This window comes from Stenella coeruleoalba (genome assembly GCF_951394435.1).
Source record: "Stenella coeruleoalba genome assembly, chromosome: 9".
In the NCBI taxonomy this organism is placed as follows: domain Eukaryota; kingdom Metazoa; phylum Chordata; class Mammalia; order Artiodactyla; family Delphinidae; genus Stenella; species Stenella coeruleoalba.
Window position 1 is genome coordinate 25597994 of NC_137155.1, and position 24926 is coordinate 25622919.

General features: G+C 33.7%; 1 protein-coding gene across 1 annotated transcript in view; it reads right to left on the reverse strand.

Moving 5' to 3' along the window:
• PCLO (piccolo presynaptic cytomatrix protein) overlaps positions 1-24926 on the reverse strand; it is a 365126-nt gene that overhangs the window by 170007 nt on the left and 170193 nt on the right. The window contains exon 4 of the mRNA XM_079932524.1: positions 4149-4865. Within this exon, the coding sequence (XP_079788650.1) occupies positions 4149-4865 (717 nt within the window). The remainder of the gene's footprint in view (positions 1-4148; positions 4866-24926) is intronic.

The window sequence follows — 24926 nt, forward strand, 5'->3', positions numbered from 1 at the left end:
GTCCCACATACATGGGAATCCTTTTCACTTCAGAAAACCTCATCATTTTCCATCCTATACAATTATGCTGCCTTTAGATACCATGGCTATATATAACTTGAATACTAACCCTGGGTCATTTTAACCATAAATAGAAGTTTATGCTAAAGGATGTTCAAATTTTTTTTTTATCAAGAGAGCTATAACGTTTCAATGTAATATATCAAATGTAGACAAGCAGTATTCTGTTTAAGTGTATAGGTAGAAAGAGAATTCTGTAGTGATGTACAATTTTAAAATATTAAACTAAAAAAGGAGAATGTACATTTCAAAATATTTATTATATTTCAGGATAAATTTTAATTCCATTCAACTAACACACTTTGAAAGACAGGAATGAGTGGAGAGACAAAATGATGTATCAATAAAGAAACGTAAACAGTATACTATAACGATATGAATGACGCAAATGACAAATAAATGAATAAATAAAATAATATAAATATATAAACAAAGTAAAAAATCACACAAACTGGAAGCTGCTAAGGGAGATGAATACTTAAAATAATAAAAAGGCAGCATCCTAAAGGTGTCACAGGGAAGAAGCATTCTGTGCAGTGTTTAGGAGGCCAGCCTTTATAGGCAGAACAGGACTATAATCTTAGCTTTGCTGCTTCCCAGCCATGTGATCTTGGGCACAACAAATTTAGTTTCCCCCTCTTTAAAACAGATATAACCAACCAAACCAACGTTCCTATAATAGGTAAGTGGTAGACAAAATATTCTTGCCAAAAAATCATGTGTCAAAGTTAATAGTAATAATGCAAGACATACACAAACACATTAATAAAGAAAACTGACACAAAACTGGCCAAAAAAGTTTGACATTACCAGGAAAACCATTTGATATCTGTCTTACATATGTTATTGCTAATAACAAACCTTGACTAAACACATAATGTGCTTAGGCTACTTATAGCAAGTCATCCTAAGACACTATCACAAACTTCTAGAATTTTTGGCAAATAAATATTCCAGTACTTCACACATTTTCAATGAATTGAAATAAACACTTAAAATCGTCTTTGGAGCTGTCTTATTTAATAGTAAAAGACAAAAAAGTCACATAACATTTGGGGAAACTTGATTTTTCTGCCATGGAAACAATATGGTGACAAATTAAACTACATTTCTTTGTCAGTCAATATTGCTGGAAAGAAAGAAAGAACTGTGGAAGGTTCGGGGGAAAATCATTAGAACAAAGTAAGTAGCAAAAGGTTTGGTAATAATAAAATCAACATGCAGATATTTCTAACATGCTCAGTTTATAATATTCACTAGTTCTGTTTCAATAATAAAATACTTAAAGGATTACTACTGTGAGCCACCAAATGGCTCAATATTCAGTGATTTGTTTAAAAAGGTATATATATATATTTAAATGAAAAAACTGTATATTAAATTCTGAGGAGTGGCTCTTTTAATTGGAATTAGTTTTTTAAAAAGGTAAAGTTACATAGATAGCAGTGTATGTGAAATTCATTTACTGCATCTGTTACAAGTAAGCCGGTAATGAAGATGGATAATTGGAAATCATCATGTAATTATGCTACATAAAATGACATATCATTTAAAAAAGTTGTCATGTCTGCCTTTTCAGACAAACTTTAAACAGAATACTTGAATCTTTTTATAAACATTGCCGATGAAGAACTGCAGTGGGTTTTAAAGTCATTTGTTAAAAAACATATTTTAAAACACCACATATTCTGATAGTTAGCAAGAGGAAATGATTGGTATCACGTTAGAGTAACATTTATTTCTGGAATTTCCACAAGTTAAAAAAAACCGTTTTCAATTCCAAACTTAGAAAACAGGTAGCAAGATTTGGCAAGTACAACCTTTGATACACTTCTCTCATTTCTGGTATATCCTGTGGATTAGCTTTTTTGTTATGGAGCGTCATTAAAACTAAAAGTCAAAATATCAAAATAAACTTAAGCTGAATTTCAAAGAACTCTATCATAAAATTTTAGAACAAGATTTTCAAACACTGAAGCACAGTCAATCAAAGCTCTCTCTAAAATGCTATTATTAATCATATTTTACTGTGACCAAATGTATATATTTAAATAAATATAATAAAAATGGTGATTTTAGCTTATTTCACTGACTTACACATTTCTGTGAATGTTTATATTGCAAATAATATGTTAGTAATAGTGCATAGATTTAATTTAGAAATAAATATATATACACATATTGAACTCGTTAAAAGCAAAAGTAGTGGTAAAAGGAAATTATTAAAAGTGACACATTTGTAAAATAAAATAAAGTACATTAACAAAATATTTGGATACTTCTTGTTTAGATTATATTTAACAAACAACAGAGGATCATTAGAAATATCTGAGTGATAGAGTTAAATTATCTGAACTCTGGAAAATAATTATCTGATAACTATATAATGGAGAAGGGAAAAAGAGAAGGCCTAGTGACTAGTAATTAGATTACCCAAATCGTTGGTAAAAGGTCACGAAGGCCGTTAGGATACTGTCCTTAGGAATAGGAGCTAAGCAGAAACTGCTTCTATAGAGAGTTGGATATGATTTGAACACACTGAGTTCCAGTTTACAGTGAGTTTCTGAAGTGGAATGATCTACTCAGTATTTGAAAATGTAGGTCTAACACTCAAGAGGGGCAGAAGGTGCACAAGGAGAGTTAGGAAATGTTCATGTGGCTCCCCTAAGAGGAAAGAAGACAGAGTTCAAAGAAGAACCGATCAGAAAAGAGAAAGTAATAGAGATAATCAAAGTAGAACTCATAAGGGGTGATCAGAAAGACAAGAATAGAACAAAAAGGGAAGAGTCATGAAGCTTCACAAAGAGATAAATGGTAAAAAGCATCAAGTTCTACAAGGTGGTTAACTGGGAGAAGCAGCAGGTGGTGGTGGCGGGGTAGCTAGATCCAGCCATTAGAATGGAGAATACATAGGCATCTGCTTTCTCTGAGTTGGATAAACTCATATAACAAAGGAAGATCAGGATTTATTTAATGAGTGAGGTCTTATATACCAGAGACAGTCTAGTAACCATGTGTTAAAACTGTAAACAATACAACAACTGAACCAGGGTTGGGATGGACTAAAAGTTCTAATTAGAATTCTAATATTAAGTTTTAATACCAATGAATCATTTCGTTTTCCTGCAAGTCATTGCTGCCATCTGTGAATTAAAATTATTCAGCCTGATATAAGATTTCTTGAAGCTCTGAAAAGAGTTCAGAGTTCCTCTAGAAATGGTATTATTGCCCGTGCAAATATAGGTTAAGATGAGGTACCCTTAAAAGTTTCCACTAAAGAAAAAGAAAATATATAAAGAATAATATATATTCCAGATGATGCTTGGATTATAAATAACCCTCCAATATTAAACACACTGAATAAAACTGAACAAAATATATTAAACTGATTTCACACTAAATGCTAAAATAAACTTTAAAAAAAAGTTTCTCCTGAATTTTAGCCATATTTCTTTTTTTAAAATCACAATTATTTAATCATTTTATGGGTGACCATACCTTAAAAAGCTTTCAAGCGAGGAGAAACTTGAGTCTTGCTTAACCAAGTGGCTAAGTAAACAGAAATTCCAAGACAAACATTATTTTATGTTAAAGGAGGATACTGATTTTATGTTCATAGTGGAAGGAAAAAGCAATCATTTAAAATTATAAGAGGGCTTCCCTGGTGGTGCAGTGGATAGAACTCCACGGTCCCAATGCAGGGGGCCCGGTTTCGATCCCTGGTCAGGGAACAGATCCCACACGCATGCTGGAACTAAGATTCACATAACACAACTAAGGAGCCCACCTGCCACAACTGAGGAGCCTGCCTGCCACAACTAACACTCAGCACAACCAAATAAATAAATATTAAAATAAAATAAAATAAAATTATATGAAACCCTTCTTTATCACTCCATAGATTTTTATAAATTATTTGATCAGCATAAAAGCTAATAAATGTTATATCTATGCTTTATTTAAATTAGATTAAGCTGTCAGAAAGCCAAAGTTCATCATTTTAGCAAACAACTGTTACATTTTTCTGAAAACGCTATTAATTGAAGGCTTTCACTTATCTGCAAAGTTAGGAAAAAAACATAACTTACTGTTTTTTCCTTCCTAGGTTCCATCTGATCAGGCTTTGCCGAGCATGTTGCCTGTGGCTGTTCTTTTATTTTTTGAGTCATTCCATCATCTTTCTTAGACAAACTCTGAGGTGCGCCAGATGGTAAATCTTCCATCTTGGTCAGTGGTTGTTTCTTTTCTTGCACTGCCTCTGGAGCCACTCTGCCTTCAGATTTTTCTTCAGCAATCTGTACTTGAGTTTTAAGTAAGTCATATTTCTGTTCCTCCTCTAGAGCTGATGTTTTTGCTCCTGGGGGTAACTTTTTGTCTTCAAGAGCTGGCCTTTTGTCTTTAAGGGTTGGCTTTGTTTCTTCAAGAGGCGGCTTTTTTTCTTCTACGAGTGGCTTTTTGTCGTCAGGGGTTGGCTTCTTTTCTTGAGGGGCTGAAGTTTTGTCTTTCTCTAGTTTACTCTCCTCCTGGACTTGATCTGTGGTTCCCTTAGGGGGAATTTTTTCAACTGAAGGTGTTTCTTTCACTTCTTCTGGAATGATTTTTTCACCTTCTGTTTTTTCTTCTTGTTCCCTCTTTTTCACTTTTACTTGGGCAGGCATTGCTATTTTCTGAGAAGGTTGTTCTGTAGGGACAGGCATAGGAGAGGCTTTTGGTCCTGTCTGTGTAGGTGGCATTTTGCCCATGTCTCCAAGCTGTCCTGATATTGCTCTCTGGGTTTGGCAATTTAAACAAAGCCATTCCTGAATCTGCAGATAAAACAGAAATTAAAAGATTAACTATATTATATACATCTGTTCTGGTGCATTTACCAAGGTTAGCACTTGGCAATTTCTAGCTGCTTTTTTGTATATGGAGAAGGTGGGTCATTGTTTTCTGGATCAATGATATGGTGACTTAAAGAAGATTGCAAAAAGACTATTTGAAATCTAAAAACAGGAGTCCTTAGAGATCAGCAATTAACTCACCTCACCATAAAAAAAAAAAAAATGCATCAAAGATAGACCCAGGGGAATATCAATTTTTTGGTTAAAAAAAATCTGAATTTGTTCCAAATACAACTATTTTTAAGCCTCGTGCCTTCAAAATTGTTTCCCTTCAAAAACTATTAATTTTCGTAGTAATTTTAACAGCCAATTAATCGTAAGTTTTTTTTAGGACTTAGCCTATAATCTCCTGTCTCTTGACTTGGATCAAATGTAGTTCTATCCACCAGAGCAGAACTTTTACAAGGCTCACGTAGAGTTTTCAAGAATCACTTGTGCATAATTCTCCATCTAATTTAAGATTAAAAAATAATGTCATTCTTAATAAGTCACATTTCTCATGCAATTGTGTCAAGAAGCATTCACAGGTTAAAATTGTCTGATATTCTTTTTCCCCAGAGTTTTCTCAATTGCTAATTAAAACACTTCCTTATACCTCTAAGTGTAATCTATGGGCCACTTGCACCAAATCACCTGTGTTTGTCCCTACACATGCAAATTCTAGGAACTGCACCAAAACAAGTTTATCAGAATCCTGGGATAGGAGAAGGAGGATCTGCCTTTTAAATAACCTGTTGGTTAATTTTTTTGCAAACTAAAGACTGAGAACAACCCTCTCATAATACATATAAATAATCACATGGGAGAGAGATTGTTAGACCAATAATATTGCAGAATTCCCCCCTTATTGTTGTATGTTGTGCTTTTTCTTACATCATACCTATTAAAATGTAAGAAATAAAGACTATACATGTAGCTTCTAATTGTTACCATTTAATGAGTACCTATTCTCTAAAGCGCATGGTTGGAGAGTCATGCAAATAATATTGTGTTCGTATGTTGTATTGTCTTCTGAGAAGTTCAATTTCAAACTGCTTTTCATATTGGATCATTCTTTCCAGTACCACAACTTTAATTATTTAGAGACAAAAATCATTTATTGTTCTAGAATATTATTGGACATCTGAGATTCATTTCTTACTTCAGCTTTCCATTTCTTTAAAGACATAAAAAATGTTGCTTAATACTAATGACTGTTTTGCAATCTGTAAGCTGTTATAATTCTTACTTGGTGATCTAAAAGAGTAAAGACCCAAGTCAGTTATTTAATTTCAGTAAAATGTTGTCTATAAAACATTAGTATGTATTACGGGTTCATTTGCTTTTTGTGTTATGATCATCCAATACCAATTCTGTTCTTCATTTCATGTCTAAGCAGCAAAAAAGTGAACTGTGGCTTCTCTATACAGTAACTTTATACAGAGTCTTGGGAAAGAAACTGATTTGATCCCTATGTCAAATTCTAAAAGCTCCAGCCCTTGTGCTGAATAGTCACTAGAGGAGGTACTTCCATAATACCTACAGAAAATCAATCTTAACCTGTCCTGTGGTTTTAAAAAACATTACTTGGTGGGGCCACATCTTAGGATATTTTCATTCAGAGACTGACATTTTAAAAAACAAAAACAGACACAAATAGCTGTGTCATTGTGCTGTTTTGTCACATGGACTCTAAAAACCAAATGCAGATGTGTGCTATGCATTCCTGTCAGGGCAGGTCTGAATGTAAATAAGTTAGGAAGTTTTTAATATACCAGAAATAAAGGTTTCATCCCACTGGAAATTCTTGTCAATTATAAAAATGTGATTACTTTATCTGAGTTTTAGGGACAAATTATACTTAAAAGGTGTCACGTCTTGCTACTTATAGCATATGATGCCACAATGGTACACAGCTCTTGTTAAAAGGAAAATGTGTTGAGAAAATAAATGTAGTGATTATTTCAAGGTAGTATACTCATTATTTTCATACATTTGAAAATTTAGGTAAGAGGATAAAGAGTATACTCTGTTTAATCTACTATGTCACATAAAATGCTCCATTTTCCTGATTTAAAATAATGTTTGGTAAACCTACAAGCAGTGATAACCCACTCACTACTAAAAGCAAACAGAAGGCAATAGCGTCTGTCTAAGAGAAAAAGGACCTTACGTTGAGAGCCTCATTGGCTAGTTCAAATTCGTGTTTTGCTTAAATTTGCATCCTGATTCAGTTAAACGTAGTATCTTTTTTTTTTTGGCCGCGCCCTGCAGCTTGTGGGATCTTAGTTCCCCAATGAGAGATGGAACCCAGGGCCCTGTCAGTGAAAGCGAGGAGCCCTAACCACTGGACCGCCAGGGAATTCCCTAAACCTATCCTCTTCAGTCAGTACTATCCTGTAATTATTTTTAACATGATGTTGCTACACGTGGTCACTTGGTTACATGACTGATTTGTGTTTTGAAGAAGATTATAAGGCCAAGCTTAATTTTTTTTGACTTTACACTTTGTCACCAAAATTAATTTGGAAACTGATGTTACTATCATGTCAAATAATTATAACAGCATTCACTTATGCATCTATTCTGTATATCTCTAGTCTATTTATAACTATGGATTACATATACTCTTGAGAAATTATACGTGCAAGGCTTATTTGATCAGAAACTCATACTCGAGCAGAAGAAAGAAGACATGGGTTAAAAATAAGTATAATATGCAGGGAAAAAATTAAGGAAGATGGAATGGATTTAAAAGGGTTATCTGATGAATCCATTTAGAACATAAGGAATTTGATAAATTATAAAGCACACAAGAGTATTTTTTCACCAATTAGAAATACTGAATTGGTGGTCTCATATGTGTGTCTCTTCTTTCTGCAGCCCTAGAACCAAAATTAGACCACCAACAAATTCAGCAAGTAGAGGAAATTATAAAATCAAAAAGGACTGAAAGGGAAAAAACACTATAGTAGCATCAAAATTTTGTATTTCTTTAAACATATAAAATTAAATTTTGTTTATTAAGAGAAAAGACAAGAAAAGGCAGAGGCTACGGTAAAATCAAAAGTAGGAAGGAGAAAAGTAAAATTGATCAAATTTTGACAAAGTGGAGAAAGTAAAAATGAATTTTCAAGAAAGTTCATTCAGGACAATATAGGCCATCACCATTATCACATCATCATTAATTATAGACACAATTACTAGAAAAATTTTCTTCACAAAAGACAATTTGGGAAATACTCTATAACCACATAAGATGATGTAAAAACCTGTGGTTCACAATTTTTTTTGCCTTTTTTATCAAAAATAATCCCAAAGATTTTTGTATCACTGTTCAGGAGCCTAACTTAAGAAGTATTATATTTCTGGGTCCAAAGAAATGTATCTCCACTCTTAGTTCCTCAATAGCTGCGATACTATTAGACACAACATTATTAAAGAGTCATAATGTTCCTAGTTCAGCAGCAATCTGGAGAATTAAGCAAGATTTCTTAAATTCTATTAAAATTCAATGCATAATATATCACTGCCATATATGACTTTTACTAGCTGAAAACTCTTTCTATAATAGTTACAGTTGTGACACACATGACTATTCATATTTTGCCTTAAGGTTAAATATAAAGTGAGTTACAGTTTTATCTTTGAAGCACTTCCTTATAAAGACAGTGAGACAATCAGAAAATGAATATATAGTATATATAATGTATGTTACATATATAAACTGAAGGCATTTCTATTATATTACTGAGTTTATTACATAGAAAAATAGAAAATATAGATCTTATGGAGGCTTTTTAAAAAACATACTAGTCATTATTATGGATGCTCTCAGGCCATTTCCATTTGTTTTTCTGTGTTTTTAAAATATATTTTATTCTCAGTATACTGTAAGTATCTCCTAATGGTATAAACATATTAAAAGTTTACATTTCATCTATATTGTTATTAAATGTTTTAAATAAATTCAGAAGAGTCTATACTATGAGACCAATCACATTTTTTAGTACTTTAATGTTAATATCCAGGATATCAAAATTCATCTCCAAGTAGGAACAATTCTGATAAAGAGTATAAAAAATAACTCCATGTTGATCATAACGTACTAGAATATATCCAGTTGCCAGCTAGTACACGTTAATAATGTATTTATTTTAACATCAAATCACCAGGGCTTCAAAACAACACTCCAAAAATCCATTAATCTTAAGAGCAGAGTAGGAAATGAAGGCAGTAAAAACCCCCCAAAACGGATGCTGCTGTGCTACTCAGCATTTTTCGATCAATAAGTAATTTTCTTTATATAACATTTCAGCTGTAACTATAGCAACAATATCATTAAGGAAAATCTCAGAACTTCAGGCCCGTCTATTTATTTTTCTAAAAATCTTTTTTGCAGCATGATAATAAGACCTGCAGCAGGTTTAAAATCTGCCATTAGACTATAAATGGTAGAGAAGTGATGGTCCCAAAATCTACACGAGCATTCATATTTGTGTCTAAGAAATCTTAATAGTATCTTAACATGAATTTTCATTAAAAGACCAACTGGACTGATTTGGAAGCTCATATACTTTCCATCAATAGAAGTATTTAAGTAGAGACTGGGTGGCCCCTACTTAAAATTCTGTGAAGGAAAACCAAGCAATCAAGGGGATTGGTACTATAACACCATTGAGTTTCCTGCCTACCATGAAGCTTTTGAGTCAACAATAAATATTTTACACACATTTTTGTCTGTTTATTTGCTTATCATTCAGAATGTTATTTTTTTTTTAGCTAAGAAATAATTACACTAATAATCTGCTTAGACGTCACTGTTTTACTTACTGACACATTCAAAAACTGGGAAGCAATGTTATTTGCAACTTGCCACTTGTATCTATGCCCCCTATAGTCTCGGCATTAGGGTTGTTCTATTTCTCTAAGGCCCACACACTCTTCAACTTGACATTCTGAAAATCAGATTTTTTGCTTGTTAAATTCCTAAATTTATTTCCTTTGGTCATTTGTAAAAGGGAAAAGGATTGAGTTCACAGTTGATACACTTTTTTTTTTTCAGATTACACAATTGTTCAGACTACACAATCAGGATATTAAAAATCTGTGATCATTTATGAGACTACATTTTACAAGTGAATGCAGTAATGTGTTTGTGATACTTCTATTACTGTGTCCCTCCTAAAACTGAATGGGATTATTTTTGTTCCTTTTATAATCATTGAAACAAGAATAACTCATACCCAATATATGTAATTGACTGACTGAGGCTCTTCCTTATTTACTTCATATGTAGATGTAAGAATTCTATTAGAGTATATTAGAACATTAACATTGATATGAAAACTAAGAAAAAACCAAGTAGGCAATTTAAACATCAATTTCCAGTGGAGTTAGTGAATGTGAAGGGTAACATATCAATAAGGAAACCTAACAGAATATTCGTACTTTTAGGAACCTGCACTGGGGTTATCATTCTTAGGTCTAAATTGATCATTGGTCATGTCCCTATTCATCTCTTCTTTTATGTTTATTTCTGTAAGATCTCCAAACCCTTATCTATCACATGAAGTCTGTTTCACTCATTTGATGTAAGTTTCTATATAACATGTGTTTCTGCATAATGTAAAACTACATAAACATTTCCATAAATAGCAAGATGCCAACTAAATATACATGCCATCATGTATATTACAACAGGGTTAATATTACTGCATACTGCTGATTGACATTTTTCTACGTCCATTTTTCTTTGAATAAAACCAGGATCATTTTTCTAGTCACTTTCTCATCACAACTAATAAGTATTTTCCTAAACTAAGAAAGTAAACTCTGGGGCTTCCCTGGTGACGCAGCGGTTAAGAATCCGCCTTCCAATGCAGGGGACACGGGTTAGAGCCCCGGTCCGGGAAGATCCCACATGCCGTGGAGCAACTAAGCCGTGCGCCACAACTACTGAGTCTGCGCTCTAGAGCCCGTGAGCCACAACTACTGAGCCCGTTGTTCCACAACTACTGAAGCCCGCGCGCCTGGAGCCCGCGCTCCTCAACAAGAGAAGCCACCGCAATGAGAGGCCCTCGCACCGCAACAAAGAGTAGCTCCCACTCGCCGCAACTAGAGAAAGCCTACGTGCAGCAATGAAGACCCAACGCAGCCAAAAATAAATAAATAAATAAAATAAATTTACCAAAAAAAAAAAAGTAAACTGTTTGATGTTTTAAATACCATTACGTAAATAATATATAAATACACACAAGCATTCATTAAAATACTTCTGAATAATTACATTAACACAATTTTGACAGAATTTGTTGAGGAAAATCAGGGGCTTAGTTTTCTTTTGGAACTATAGATACCTGAAAATGAATACTTATATTTATGTAAATATGTATATTTATTTGCATGGATGAGAACTAAATAGGGTTAATTTCCCTATAATGTCTTCTTTCCTTCCTTCCTTTCTACCTTCTTTCCTCCCACCCTCTCTCCCTTCCTTCCTCTCTCTCTTTCTATCTGGATAGAGGGCAGCAGGAACAGAGAACAGCTCACTAAAACTGTTTTGACTAAGTAATCTACCTGATTTGGGTTCAGTCAGAAGCACTATGATAACTGATCGCCTACCAGTGTGTATAAAGGACAACTCCAAGGACACAGATGATTTCTCACTGGTAACCAATGATGCACTAAACTTAAGGGTAATCATATGTACTTATTATGTTGACCTTAGCTAACTTGGCTCTAAGCAAAAATTGAAGTCTCAAAGGTAAGATATCTGTGGATTCACATTTCTATTTGTGATTAATTGTTCTAGTGTACTACACTTTGGGCTGATATTTATATAAGTTTAACATAAAAAATAAGCAACAGTTTAAAAATGTATTGTTTATGTTATATGAATATCAACTTCAAGTTTTTATATAATCAGTTCTCATCCCTCTGCTTTTATAGACTTGTATTTTATTATCTCCTATTACATGAGGTATATATTTTGCATGCGTGAATAATTACATCAAAGAAAAAATACCTTTTTAGTCTTAGTCACTAGTCAGCACTTCAGGCAATGTGTGACTGAATTTTAAAATAAGATTTATTCTGAAGATTTTAATACACTTCATCACAGATGTTAAAATTACAAAGTTATATGCATTTGGAAGACAGATTATTTAAAGCACATTACAGCTGAATAAAATTTACCGAACATTTTACAGGATAAATAAAAACCAATCCCAATTTTAAATTTAAGCATCATTGTGAATATAATATTCAAAGACAGAATAATCTCCCAGACTAGGGAGCCTGAAATATATCGGAAAGGGGCTTGCACAACTGGATGATAGAGAATGAATGCAAGGTGACTGGGGAGACTGGCTGGGTGTTAAGCCCTCCTACAATGCAGTAGAACATGGTGCAGTACTGGAGGTTCTTTGTACCGGGAAGAATCAATGTGTTGATTCGGCAAGGTGTAAACTTGTCTAAGCTGAACTATGCTTCCTAGGATTCCCTTCCCTAAACGTTTCCCATTATAGTTTAGCCCCAGAGACCTTCTGTGTGAGATGTGGAGGCCAGAAGTGAAGCAGCAGCCACCTTACTCTTTGGATGCTCAGACAGTTTGGGTACAATCCCCAGGTGCTGGTGAAGTTCATCCACACTGTTGCTTATTGTTTGGCTTGGGGCAGCAGGCAGGCATGCAGCTGCTCTACTTTCCTCTGAATTCTCCTTCAGCATCTTCATCAGCTTTTAGGCTGGAGGCAGTGAAAACAGACACGTGTTCTGGTCCGTCCCCATGGCTTCCAGCTTGTCCTTGCTCTCAACTACTCTAAATTCATCGTCCTTCCCTCTACCAGCCCTTTGGACTGCAAGCTCCAGAGGCCCTTCAGCACCTTCCCTGCTCCCACCAATGTGTAAGGACAAATTCCTAAAATAAATCCCTGCTATATACATTCTATACTTGCTAATAGTTTTGCTTTTCTAATTAAAGTCGACGTGATACAGTCACGCTGACTCTGTCGTTATTCAAGATATGATGACTTTTTATCATGAATGTTGGTGTATGTTCAAAGTAATTATGATAGACTATTTCTGATTTTAAGTTGCATGGCAAAGAAAGTACACTTCACTGGAATTCAACAGAAATAGTGACTGTCTTTTGAGTCTGTCAGTGTGACATGCATAAATGAGTCATTTGAAAGGTTTTACTTTTTAAAACTGTTATGGTAAAATATTAAAAACAGTCATCAAAAATAATTTGTGACATACACATACAATAAAAAAATTTTAAAGGGTTGAACACCCATGTACCCACTATCCACTTAAGAAACAGAACACTTTCAATATCATTAGAGACAACCAGGTGCCCTCTGCAATACCATCCTAGTCTATACTCACCACCAAAAACTGCTATATTAACTGCTGTATCGTTAGACCTTTGTTTTTGTTGTGGTTTTAACATTATACATATACTTTTAATATACTGTTTGCTTCTGGACATTTAAAAACTATATATAAATAGTTTTGTGCTATTCTTATTTTTTCTTTTTATTCTTTTCAGTGAACACTATCTTGGTACAAAAATCATCTATGAAGTAAGTGTGGAGCATAAAGAATAACTTTAGGGCTTCCCTGGTGGCACAGTGGTTGAGAGCCCGTCTGCCGATGTAGGGGACATGGGTTCATGCCCCGGTCTGGGAAGATCCCACATGCCGCGGAGCGACTGTGCCCGTGAGCCATGGCCGCTGGGCTTGCGCGTCCAGAGCCTGTGCTCCACAATGGGAGAGGCCACAACAGGGAGAGGACCGCGTAACGCAAAAAAAAAAAAAAAAAAGAATAACTTTATAGTGAACACCTGCGAGCCACTGATCCAATTAAAGAAATAGAACATTATCATTATATTTAAAGCGTCTTTCAGACTCACTCCTTTATCTTCTCCTTTGAGTTAATTACTATCCTAACTTTTGTGTCTATAATTATGACGTTTTGGGGTATATTTTTACCCTATGTGTTTGGATCCCTAATAATATACTGTTTGCTATTGACAATTTTGAAAGATGGTCACTACATTTCTTTTTTATTTTGATTCCCTATGATTTTAGAGTTAAAATTAAAGTGTCATCTATCTATCTATTTATCTATCTCTTTCAAAATCAAAGTATTTCCTCAAATCCAAGCTATGGTGCCATTAGCAAGTATTGATGATGATAAACATTATGTATAAGACCATAGCTAGATGTAGGCATTGTTACAAACTAGAGAGTGCATGACTTACCTGAACTCATTTAACTACATTTTTTAAAATATTAGAGACCCAACAAAACACATCTGTGTCAAACTCAGGTTAGGAACTACCAGTGTACACTCCCTTCACTGTAAGGTCTTCACCAAGTTTTTAATTAAAAACTTGGTGAAGACCTTACAATCTGAGTTATCTCAGATTACTCAATTATTAAGAGGCTAATTTTTAAAAGAGACAGTATGATTATTCAAATATTAAAAAATATGGATAGAGTTTAACTGCAGGGCAAGAATAGAGACGCACATGTAGAGAAAAAACGTGTGGGATGAATGGGGAGTGCGGGATTGACATATATACACTACCATGTGTAAAACACATAGCTACTGAGAACCTGCTATATAGCACAAAGAGCTCAACTTGGTGCTCTGTGGTGACCTAGATGGGTGGGATGGGGGGGGGGGGAGAGGTCCAAGAGGGAGGAGTACATGTATACATATAGCTGATTCACTTCGTTGTACAGCAGAAACTAACACAACATTGTAAAGCAACTATACCCCAAGTAAAAAGATTTTGAATACTCAATTTTTAAACAGTTTTTACTTTACACTTAATAACTAACCAATATTGAGAAATCTCAGTGAGACTCTGAAGTAGTGTTATTAAATTCATTCATTGGGTATTTATCACATTTCCTATAATATGCATTTTATTCTGAGTATTAAATGTTTGATCTTTGCTCTTAGAACCAAAGTGATTATATAAGAACCAACAAAAACACAATAAATATATATTCATAAATTACGTGTAAATAATACATACTATAGTATACTATAATATAAATTCATATATATACCTCCTCATTCAGTCAAATGATGTGATTAAGGTAAAAATGATAAAATCAGGATTAGGAAGGTAGCAACCAAATTGGTCAAGTCAAGCAAACCTAAATGCAGTAGAATTTACTGTGGGCTATATGACAGGCCAGACAGATTCAGAAAACAGAAAAAATGGACCAAAGCTTAAAGGACAGGACACACACACACACAATGTACATCCTTCTTAGCTGGAATATTACAAAAAAGTAGATAGCTACATGGATAATGAAAACAATATATAATTCATAATTCATATATGGAAGACAATTATCCATTATATAGCCTAGGCTAAAATTAGTAGGAATAAAGAAAAAATATCAAATTCAAGTAAACATTTAAGAAGGACTTTGTTCCTCAATATGGTATGACCAGAAGCATCTGTTTTAAAGCTAGTCATTTTTTTAAGTTGTTCTTTTTCCTGTAGCCATTCATAGACTGATTGAAGTCTCTTCAATAGACATAGATTGAAGTCTCTTATACTGACCCTGAAATCCATTTGTATTTAAAAAATATATATACATAAATATACACACATAAATATATTGAAATATTGCTTTTTTATAGGATTACCTGTTCATGGAAAATTTCTGAACACTTTGAAACAATCACTGACCATTAAATTCAATATTCTGATTCCACTAAATATTTTTTAAGAATGTAATTTTTAGTGATGATGCAATGACCAATTGTGTGGATGGATTTTAATTTATTTAATGATCTCTCTATTAGAGGAATATTTTAAATACGACAATGCAAATGTAAGTCAGAATGTCAATGCAAGGATGTAGAGAGTGGTTTAAAGTAGCTTGTTTAATTTCATATATAAAATATTATTCATTTGCTTCACTATCTGGTACTCAAACACTATGCCAATAATGTGTATTATATATTCAAGACATTCATAGTTCAATCTTTTGTTTAGTATTATATTGCTGCCAGCAAATAGGCAGATGTAGCCCGCCTAAGCCTGAAGACTCATTAGTTACTCGTGGAATCTATGAAAGAAGAGATATTTCAAGTAGGTTTAACTTCCACATGTGTTGTTTGTCTCTGGTCTTAGAGCCAGTAAGGATGGGATGTGGTGATGAGGGATTGAGATTGGCAGACTAGACAGTATGAAAAGTCAAATTGGCAAAGATATTATTAAATATTAGGTATCAAAAACACTACCATTATCCTGTTCATTTGTGCATTGCATATGCTACTAATTGTAGAACTATACTATAGTTTAATGGATACATAATAACAGAAAGTAAATACCAGCTTTTTAATAACCAGGTATTAAATAAAGGGTATAAATTCAATTGATGTTTTTCTTTTTCTTTTTTTTTTTTTTACTGCTAAAGAACAAGCGAATTTACTGATGGATCCTACCAGATTCCAGGTCTCAGCCTCACAACCAGCATCGACTAGAAAGACCACTGAAATAATCTGAGGACTGAGCCCAGTCTGTATACCTTAGCCATCTCGAGGAGCCTACAACACCCCAGTCAATTCTTGTTATCTAGACTCTCATTCTCCATCTCATCAAATTTGCTCAGTGTTTCCCAGACAATGAGAATGTGACAACAGGGATAAGCCAGGGTGAAGGGAGGGGCAGACAAAGAAAAAAGGGAAAAGGTCTCACCAGAAACACATGGGATGTTTAGTTTTCACACCTATTCATATTGCTGTCAGGATCAATGTCAGAGTGGTGTTGTCAGGAACATGTGGTGTTCTAAAGCCCTTCCAACATACCAGAGGCAGAACTGCTCTAAGGGGAAGTTAGCGGTGAGCCTCACTGCCTAAAATGTTCAGCTGAATCAAATGAACATTTCTGAGTCAGAAAGTGGCATGATTGAGTATGTCATCTTGGAAAGAATCTGGTAAATCTACCCTGAAAAAAAACAAGAACAACACTGCTTTCTGAGTCTTTAAGTATGCATAGTGCTCTTGGCTAAAAAAAGAACTATAAGACAGAATTCTCATTTTTAACAGATAACTGATTTCCATTTAGCATGTAACTTCCTCCCTAGGCTATATGCATTTATTTCAAGAGGACAAGTTTTCCCTGAAGGAACGACAGTGCAAGGCAGAGATTACAAGCTTGCACAGATGACTAGGGTGGCAACAGAAGAAACTGAATGAGGGAACTGACAGAGTAAAGAAAAACTATTCTAATTTACAAGTACCCTAATGATTTAAAAATGGAAGGAACACAAGTTTTGGGAGCCAGTCAGTACGCCTAACTCTTTTAATCCTTGTAACAAACCTAGGAAAGAGTTTCTTTAAATATGTCTGTTATACAGATGAAAAAATCAAAGCACAGAAAGAAGTAATATCCTTCTCAATATCTAAAGCTAGAAGTGGCAGATGTCAGAGATGAGGCCATAGCTGTAGATTTCGACCTTAAAAAATATAAGGGATACTTAAACCAGAGTTAGAGGTGGGATTTCCCAGGGATGAAGTGGAAAAGAAGAAAACAGAGGGCAGATTCTTGGAGAAGAGCTCCATTTAGACAAGAAGAAAAAACAGCAAAGCATACTAAAACAGGATCATACAAGAAAGTGGAAGGAAAACCAGCAGTGTTTAGTAAACTCAAGCAAAGAAAGGTAAGGACTTCAAAGAAGTGATAGGCAACACTGCCAAGTATTGCACTGAGGTTAAATAACATAGATCTCAAAAAGGTTGGCAGACATGTCTTTTTTTATCATTGAACCAAGTACCCTGTTTATATATAAACATATATATATATACAAATATATATAGATTTCTTAATTGTTTGTTTTGTTCCTCTCATCTTTGCAATAATTGTTTTGATTTTTCTCAAGTGGTCAGCATAACTGACTGTGAACAATTGTTTTACCAGTGATTAAATATGTACTTCTACCTGAAAACAGTGAGTTATGATGTATATTACATTGTTTCATGTTTATGTGATAAGTTTAAGAATTTAAAAACACAAATGTAAAAACTCTAGAAGTAAATTCACGTTCTAAGTTAGAATATTTCTTTAAACAACATTAGATTTTGATGTAGAAATGTATTTGTGGGTATCATTTTTTCCTTATAGAGCATTAAATAATTAGACTTTATGTGAACTAGTTACCATAGAATGAAACTCAATACTTCTTCCTTTCTTTTCTCCCAGATTTTAAAATGGAAAAATTGGTTAAGATGTAAATATAAGAATATTCTATATGTTTTGTATATTAATGCATTCACTGAAACTACTGTGATAACCTTTATTCCTGGAGAAGTTAATGAGCTATCATACTGTATAATTCATTCAATTAATTTCTCATTCCACATATTTTCACCAGATACTACTGGGCTCTGTCAAGACAGAGATTAAACACACAGTTACTTAATAGGATGAGCCCAAGGTCTAGCAGAAAAAAAAAACAAACCACAAACTTACTATCCTTATGATAAAAGTCAGTAGAAAGTGCTCTGAAAGCATGATAAAGATGCAACTAATGTAGAATAGAAGACAATGAGAGTCAGGAAAGGCTTTTCAGAAGAAGTGACAACTGGGATCAACTGTGAAGAACTAGTGTTAGCCAAAGGAGAGCATGCTAGGCTGAGGGGCAAGTTTGACAGGGAATTTATTATGACCAAAGGGAAATGTGCATGGAAAAGGAGAGTGACTAAAACACAGTAAATTCTCAATAAATGGGAGTTTTGCTTTCCTGCATTTCCATAAATTGTTTTATACCATATTATATGTCTTATACCCATATTATAGGTACCCCTTTGCATTGAAGACCAAGCTAAAAAAATATTTCAAACTTCAGGTATTAAAGCTTCATTGATTTTTTTAGAAGGAAAGAAAAACTTGATATTTAGCTTTAAATGTATATTATATAATTATTAAAGTGGACTGGCTATTTAGCATTGAGATCCATATTATAAAAGTAATACTAACCAATATATAGCTTCCCATAAATTAAGGCACACAACATTTTGGTTGTGTTTTAATACTACTGATATACTGATACAATCTATACTAAATAAAAAATTTTGTATATTTTGGAGATTAATCCTTTGCCAGTTCCTTCATTTGCAAATATTTTCTCCCATTCTGAGGATTGTCTTTTCCTCTTGTTTATGGTTTCCTTTACTGTGCAAAAGCTTTTAAGTTTCACTAGGTCCAATTTATTTATTTTTGGTTTTATTTCCATTTCTCTAGGGCGTGGGTCAAAAAGGGTCTTGCTGTGATTTATGTCAAAGAGAGGTCTTCCTATAGGGTCAGGACAGGAATAAAGACGCAGACACAGAGAATGGACTTGAGGACACAGGGAGGGGGAAGGGTAAGCTGGGACAAGTGAGAGAGTGGCATTGACACATATACACTACCAAATGTAAAATAGGTAGTGGGAAGCAGCTGCATAGCACAGGAAGATCAGCTCAGTGCTTTGTGACCACCTAGAGGGATGGGATAGGGAGGGTGGGAGGGAGATGCAAGAGGCAGGGGATATGGGGATATATGTATACATACAGTTGATTCACTTTGTTATACAGCAGAAACTAACACAACGCTGTAAAGCAATTATACTCCAATAAAGATGTTAAAAAATTTTAATGAAATAATAAAATTTTAAATGTAATTTTATTATTTAGGAGACTTTTAAAACCTAATCTTTCTATATTTTCATTTTCTTCCTGCAAAACTAGGACAGTCATATTCATACCTATGCTATTTAATTTCCTGATTTAGTCTGGAGAAGAGTGACGTGAAAGTTACTTGGTAATTTATAAGCTGTCTATAAACTTTAGCTGTCCTAAAGTTACTTTTGCTGTTATTTTTAAAACACGCTCTTAAATCAGGTTATACATATTCTTTATTGACATCAGTCTCAGAGAATCTCCTGACTTTTATAAGAAAATATTATTTGTTAATCATAATGTAATTTTATACTCATTTTATACTGTCAATTTTTTAAGGCAATCCTAAAACTACTAAACTATATATGAAACGTAAATAGGACTTTGTCTAGTTTTTAAAACTATCTTTCTATAACAGTCAACAGAAAAATAGGACTTAAAAAAGATATCTCTATGTATTCTCACTGGTTTTACAGAATTAAATATATTTCATATCAGTAATATTCTAGCTCATATTTAGCTTATTAAATGCTTATTTCACATTCTATTTGATTCTATTTGATTTCTTAGAAATTAGGATTAGGAAAAAGAAATGCTATATATATTAACATTTTGCTAAATAATATATAACATACCATTAGCATAAATACTGAAGATCTAACTAAACACTAAATTTTAGTACATGGTGCCAAACTTTAAAATATATATTTACATTAGCATACATATATATTATGTAATTATTTAAAACAACTATAGTTAATAAAATGTAATTCACATTGCAAGTGTGAATGAGGTCTTGGGCAAAAGAGCAAACTGAAGGAAACAGTACTGCTAAAGATATAATCAATCCTTATTTCAGAAGAATCATTTTTCCAAATGCCTTTGGGTAATATGTTCTTTTAGTTTCTGCATAAAAAGTCAAGGTAACCTTACCTCATTAGTCAGAAAAACAGCTAAAGATGATATCTGCCTAGACTGAATAGGACTACTTTAAAACACAAATCTATTTTAGCAGCTACTAGGAAAATAAAATTTAAAAAACTGACACCTTGAGATTAAGCACGTTTCAGTTTCATTTGGTGTTCTATAACGATTTAGGTACGTGAAAAAAGAAAGTTTTTCTAATAATCGCTCAACATCTACAATCATGATATATATTTATGACTATAACAAATATAAAACATTTAGTTGTGTGAAGAAATTAATCTCAGTACTAACACTACCTCAGGCCATATCAAAGGTTGATTTTCTAACATGAAAATTTCCTTTCTCTTTCTGAGGGTTACTTAATTTTGTGGTGTCCTTTTCAAATATTACGATTCCAAGAAATATATTTGTTTTACTCATTTAATCAATATCTCATTAACTATTATTATCTTGAACAAAACAGACTTTAATTCTCTTATGGCAATGTCAAAACTGTCCATTCTCCTTAATTTATTCCAAATGCGGGGTACAGATGTGTTGCAGAAATCATGAGACAGGTGTGCATTAAAAAACAAAAAAAAATAAAATCAGTATTGTAGTCAAGGGCTTAGGTATGGAGATCTTGAGCCTAACTCCAGAAACACTGTCAATATTGTAACAACCTTGAACAACAAAAATGCATCATCTACCTACCATGCGGTAAGGTCCCTCCTGTGACCTTAAACCTGTTTGTTTGTTATTTTGTTTTTCCAGCCTGCTACCAAAGTTCTTGCTCACGTAGCTACATTTAGCCCTGTATATTTTCTTCTCTATTTGAACAGAACATAATATTTTGGACACTTCATCCCTGAGAAAGCTTTCAGTAAGGTCTATGCATGCTTCTTGCTTCATCTGAAGCTGTTCTGGGATTCTAATTATCAGAACAGGTGTTATTTTAAATGATAAATTTACTTATATTTTAATTTGAAAAATATCCTTGAGTAGAGAACGTGTATCAAATTGAAATATTCTTAGAATGTTGTATAAAATCAAGTGTGAAGCTGAAAGTACTTTCTATTGATAAAGTTGGAGGAATATTACAATAATTTATTGTTACCACCTGAACTTTCCTAAACCTGGAGCTTCTCCCTATATAAACTGACTGAAACTATTTAGTCCAACTAATGTTGCTAGGAGACCAGAAATGGATCCTCACAGAGAGCAGTTACTGACCCATTACATAACCGTATGTCCTTAAATGTCCTCGATAAAGGCTGATGGTATAGTGACAAAAGTTCAAATTATGAAAAACAGTTATAATTGTTATGAAAGCAATTGCCTGGAGGTAGAGCAGGCAAGATTACAGTGCCCAGGCAGATGGCTTTCTGATGTTCTGTTTCAGTCCTAGAGTCCATTTAAAAGGATGAGAAAAAGGGCTTCCCCGGTGGTGCAGTGGTTGAGAGTCCACCTGCCGATGCAGGGGACACGGGTTTGTGCCGTGGTCCAGGAGGATCCCACATGCCGCGGAGCGGCTGTGCCCGTGAGCCATGGCCACTGAGCCTGCGCTCCGCAATGGGAGAGGCCCCAACGGTGAGAGGCCCGCGTACCCCCCCCAAAAAAAAAATGATCAGGAAGAGTCAATAGACTGAACATTCTTCAAGCAAACCTCCATGATGTTTATTTTGACCAAGCTTCAGAAAAATCTGACCTGAGGCTAATTCAGCATTATACTGTGTCAAGCCCCTTCAGTGTAGTTATTTCACATAGCCCACTTGTTGAGGAGCCACGTGTTTTAATATTTAGCCAAACTGGGGTTCTAAATGATATACTGGTATCATCTTGTGAATGCTAATTGCTGAACAAGAGCATATGTTCAACAGGCATTGCTGTGTATCTCTTTGGACTTGCTTTCTGTAGTGTCTACTATCACAGATTCATAAAACATCTTAACTAAATATTTGATCAAAATTGTCAATGTATGTGGAAATAAACCAACATGAATCCAAAGCTACACTTATTACTAAGTACTAAAAATATTATAAACCAAATAGGGAAAAAAATAAAAATGTCCTCCATTTTAAGAATGGATAACAGAAGAAAGTTGATCGCTTTTTACTTATTAAAAATATCTTATAGGGCTTCCCTGGTGGCGCAGTGGTTGAGAGTCCGCCTGCCGATGCAGGGGACACGGGTTCATGCCCTGGTCCGGGAAGATCCCACATGCCGCGGAGCGGCTGGGCCTGTGAGCCATGGCCGCTGAGCCTGCGCGTCCGGAGCCTGTGCTCCGCAACGGGAGAGGCCCCAACGGTGAGAGGCCCGCGTATCGCAAAACAAAAGAAAAAAAAATCTTATAATATGCCCAGTACAGTTATTTAAAAAATCATTCTGCATTTTAACCATGTGCTTAAAAATCAGAGATAATAATACTGTTGTCTATCTATTCTCAAGTATACTTTTTACATTTTTGTATGTGTGAATAAACTCTATTAAGTTTAGAAAAGAGTATTCATTTTATGTACATTTGAAAGAGAAATGGTATCAAATACTTAGTCAATGTCCTTATTTTTCATATACTTTTTTATATCACGCCTACCAATACATTATAATTCAGGGCAAGTCATTCTGATGAGACTACATTTTTCTTATAATTACTTAATAAAGTCACAAATTAGGTTACAACTATATTTAAGAAGGATGAAGGAGGAAAAAAACCCATAAGAACTCTACAATTGAGAGGACCACTGGAATCAGAAAAATAGATTATAGGTTGTTTTCCTTTTAAATCGGTCATCAAATTTCATCATAACTTACAAATATTATTGTTTGCACTCTCTGCAAATGGCCTCACTCATATACGATTTGTAGTAGTTTTCTTCTCAAATATAGTATACACAAAATAAACTAGAAATATGCTGTCATAATTAACAAGATATGGCATTTTTTAATAAGTCCAAATATGTTCCCTCTAAAGTAACAAGCCACTTCTTTTCCCATTAAATACTGAACAATATTTGAGTGAGGAGAGCTTCACTGGCACAAAGGAGAATGATTTTCTTAACTCTTTCATATTTCAATTATTCATATAAGTCCTATTTTAATTTAGCTGATTTTCACATTTTACTATTAATATTAAAATTTAGATCTAAACCAGGTATTGTTCTTTAAACAAATGTATAACACAAGATGCTGAATAAAATCCACTCAAACGAGTTAAATTATTTTAGAAACAAAATTTAAAGTACATTTAATTTAAAGTTCAATTTTCTTATGTGTAAAATGCGGCTGGGTTGGTAAAAACTATGTGTTACTTTTCAAATTTAAAACTTGAATAAACTTCTATAAACACATAATTTAAAGAAATTAATATGGGGATATTCTATCAAATTATTGCAATATTATTTTTGATCACTCAAGAATTTCATTACCTCCAGAAATTTATTTCATTAAATGAACCTGTGATGTTTCATAGAGGCAAATGGAAATTGGCAAGGGCAGAGCAAGTCTTCAACAGTAAAAGTTTTCTTACTTTTATATAATGTATAATCTATCTATCTATATATTGCACCAAAAGAGGTAAGCATACAAAAAAAAAAAACAACAGAAAGGGGTATTCCATTTTACTTAAATCAAACATATTTTACAACTGATGACTCACAGTAGCTAGTAGGCACATTAAATATATGTAATGTGCTGCCCAGTTTAAACTATCAATCAACTTCAACGGATGAAGATCTGAGGATACAAAATTTTGACTGGGTTTTACAAATAGAATTACAGCAAAGTGGCCAATAGTCTAGGATAGGTACTATATAAAGTAAAATCTTCATTTTTCTATATACTACTGACTTGACTTTTGGAAAAATAGTCAACTTTCTCAGTTTCTTCATCTCTGAAGTAGAAATAACAGCACCTATCATCTAAGCCTTTTTGGTTAAGAGAGGTAATGCATGCATAGTGTTTTTCAAAGCAACTGGTGATAATATGCCAGACATAATGGTGTGTGCAGGAAAAAACAGTAAAAATTTAGGGTTGAAATATTTGCTTTATATTATTAAGTCTATTATTATATGTCAAGTATTGAACAGAACTCTGCCTAATCAGGTAATACTTTAGAATCAGGTAGTAGCAAATAAAGTACAATTTTAAATAGTGCTCAAGTGTGCTATATTACGCAAGAATTTCATAAGAAAAATTCCTAATTCAAAGAAGGTTGCAGAAATATGTTTTGCATATAGTAAATTTAAATCTATTAGTTCCAACCAACAATCAGCACTGCTTTATATGTTTATATATTTTATATGTTTAAAGATGAAATTAAAAATGGAGAAAATTAACCTGCCTATTGCTCCCCATGGCCTTAGTCCTTCCCACTCACAGACACAGCTGTTCTTCTTAGATATGAAA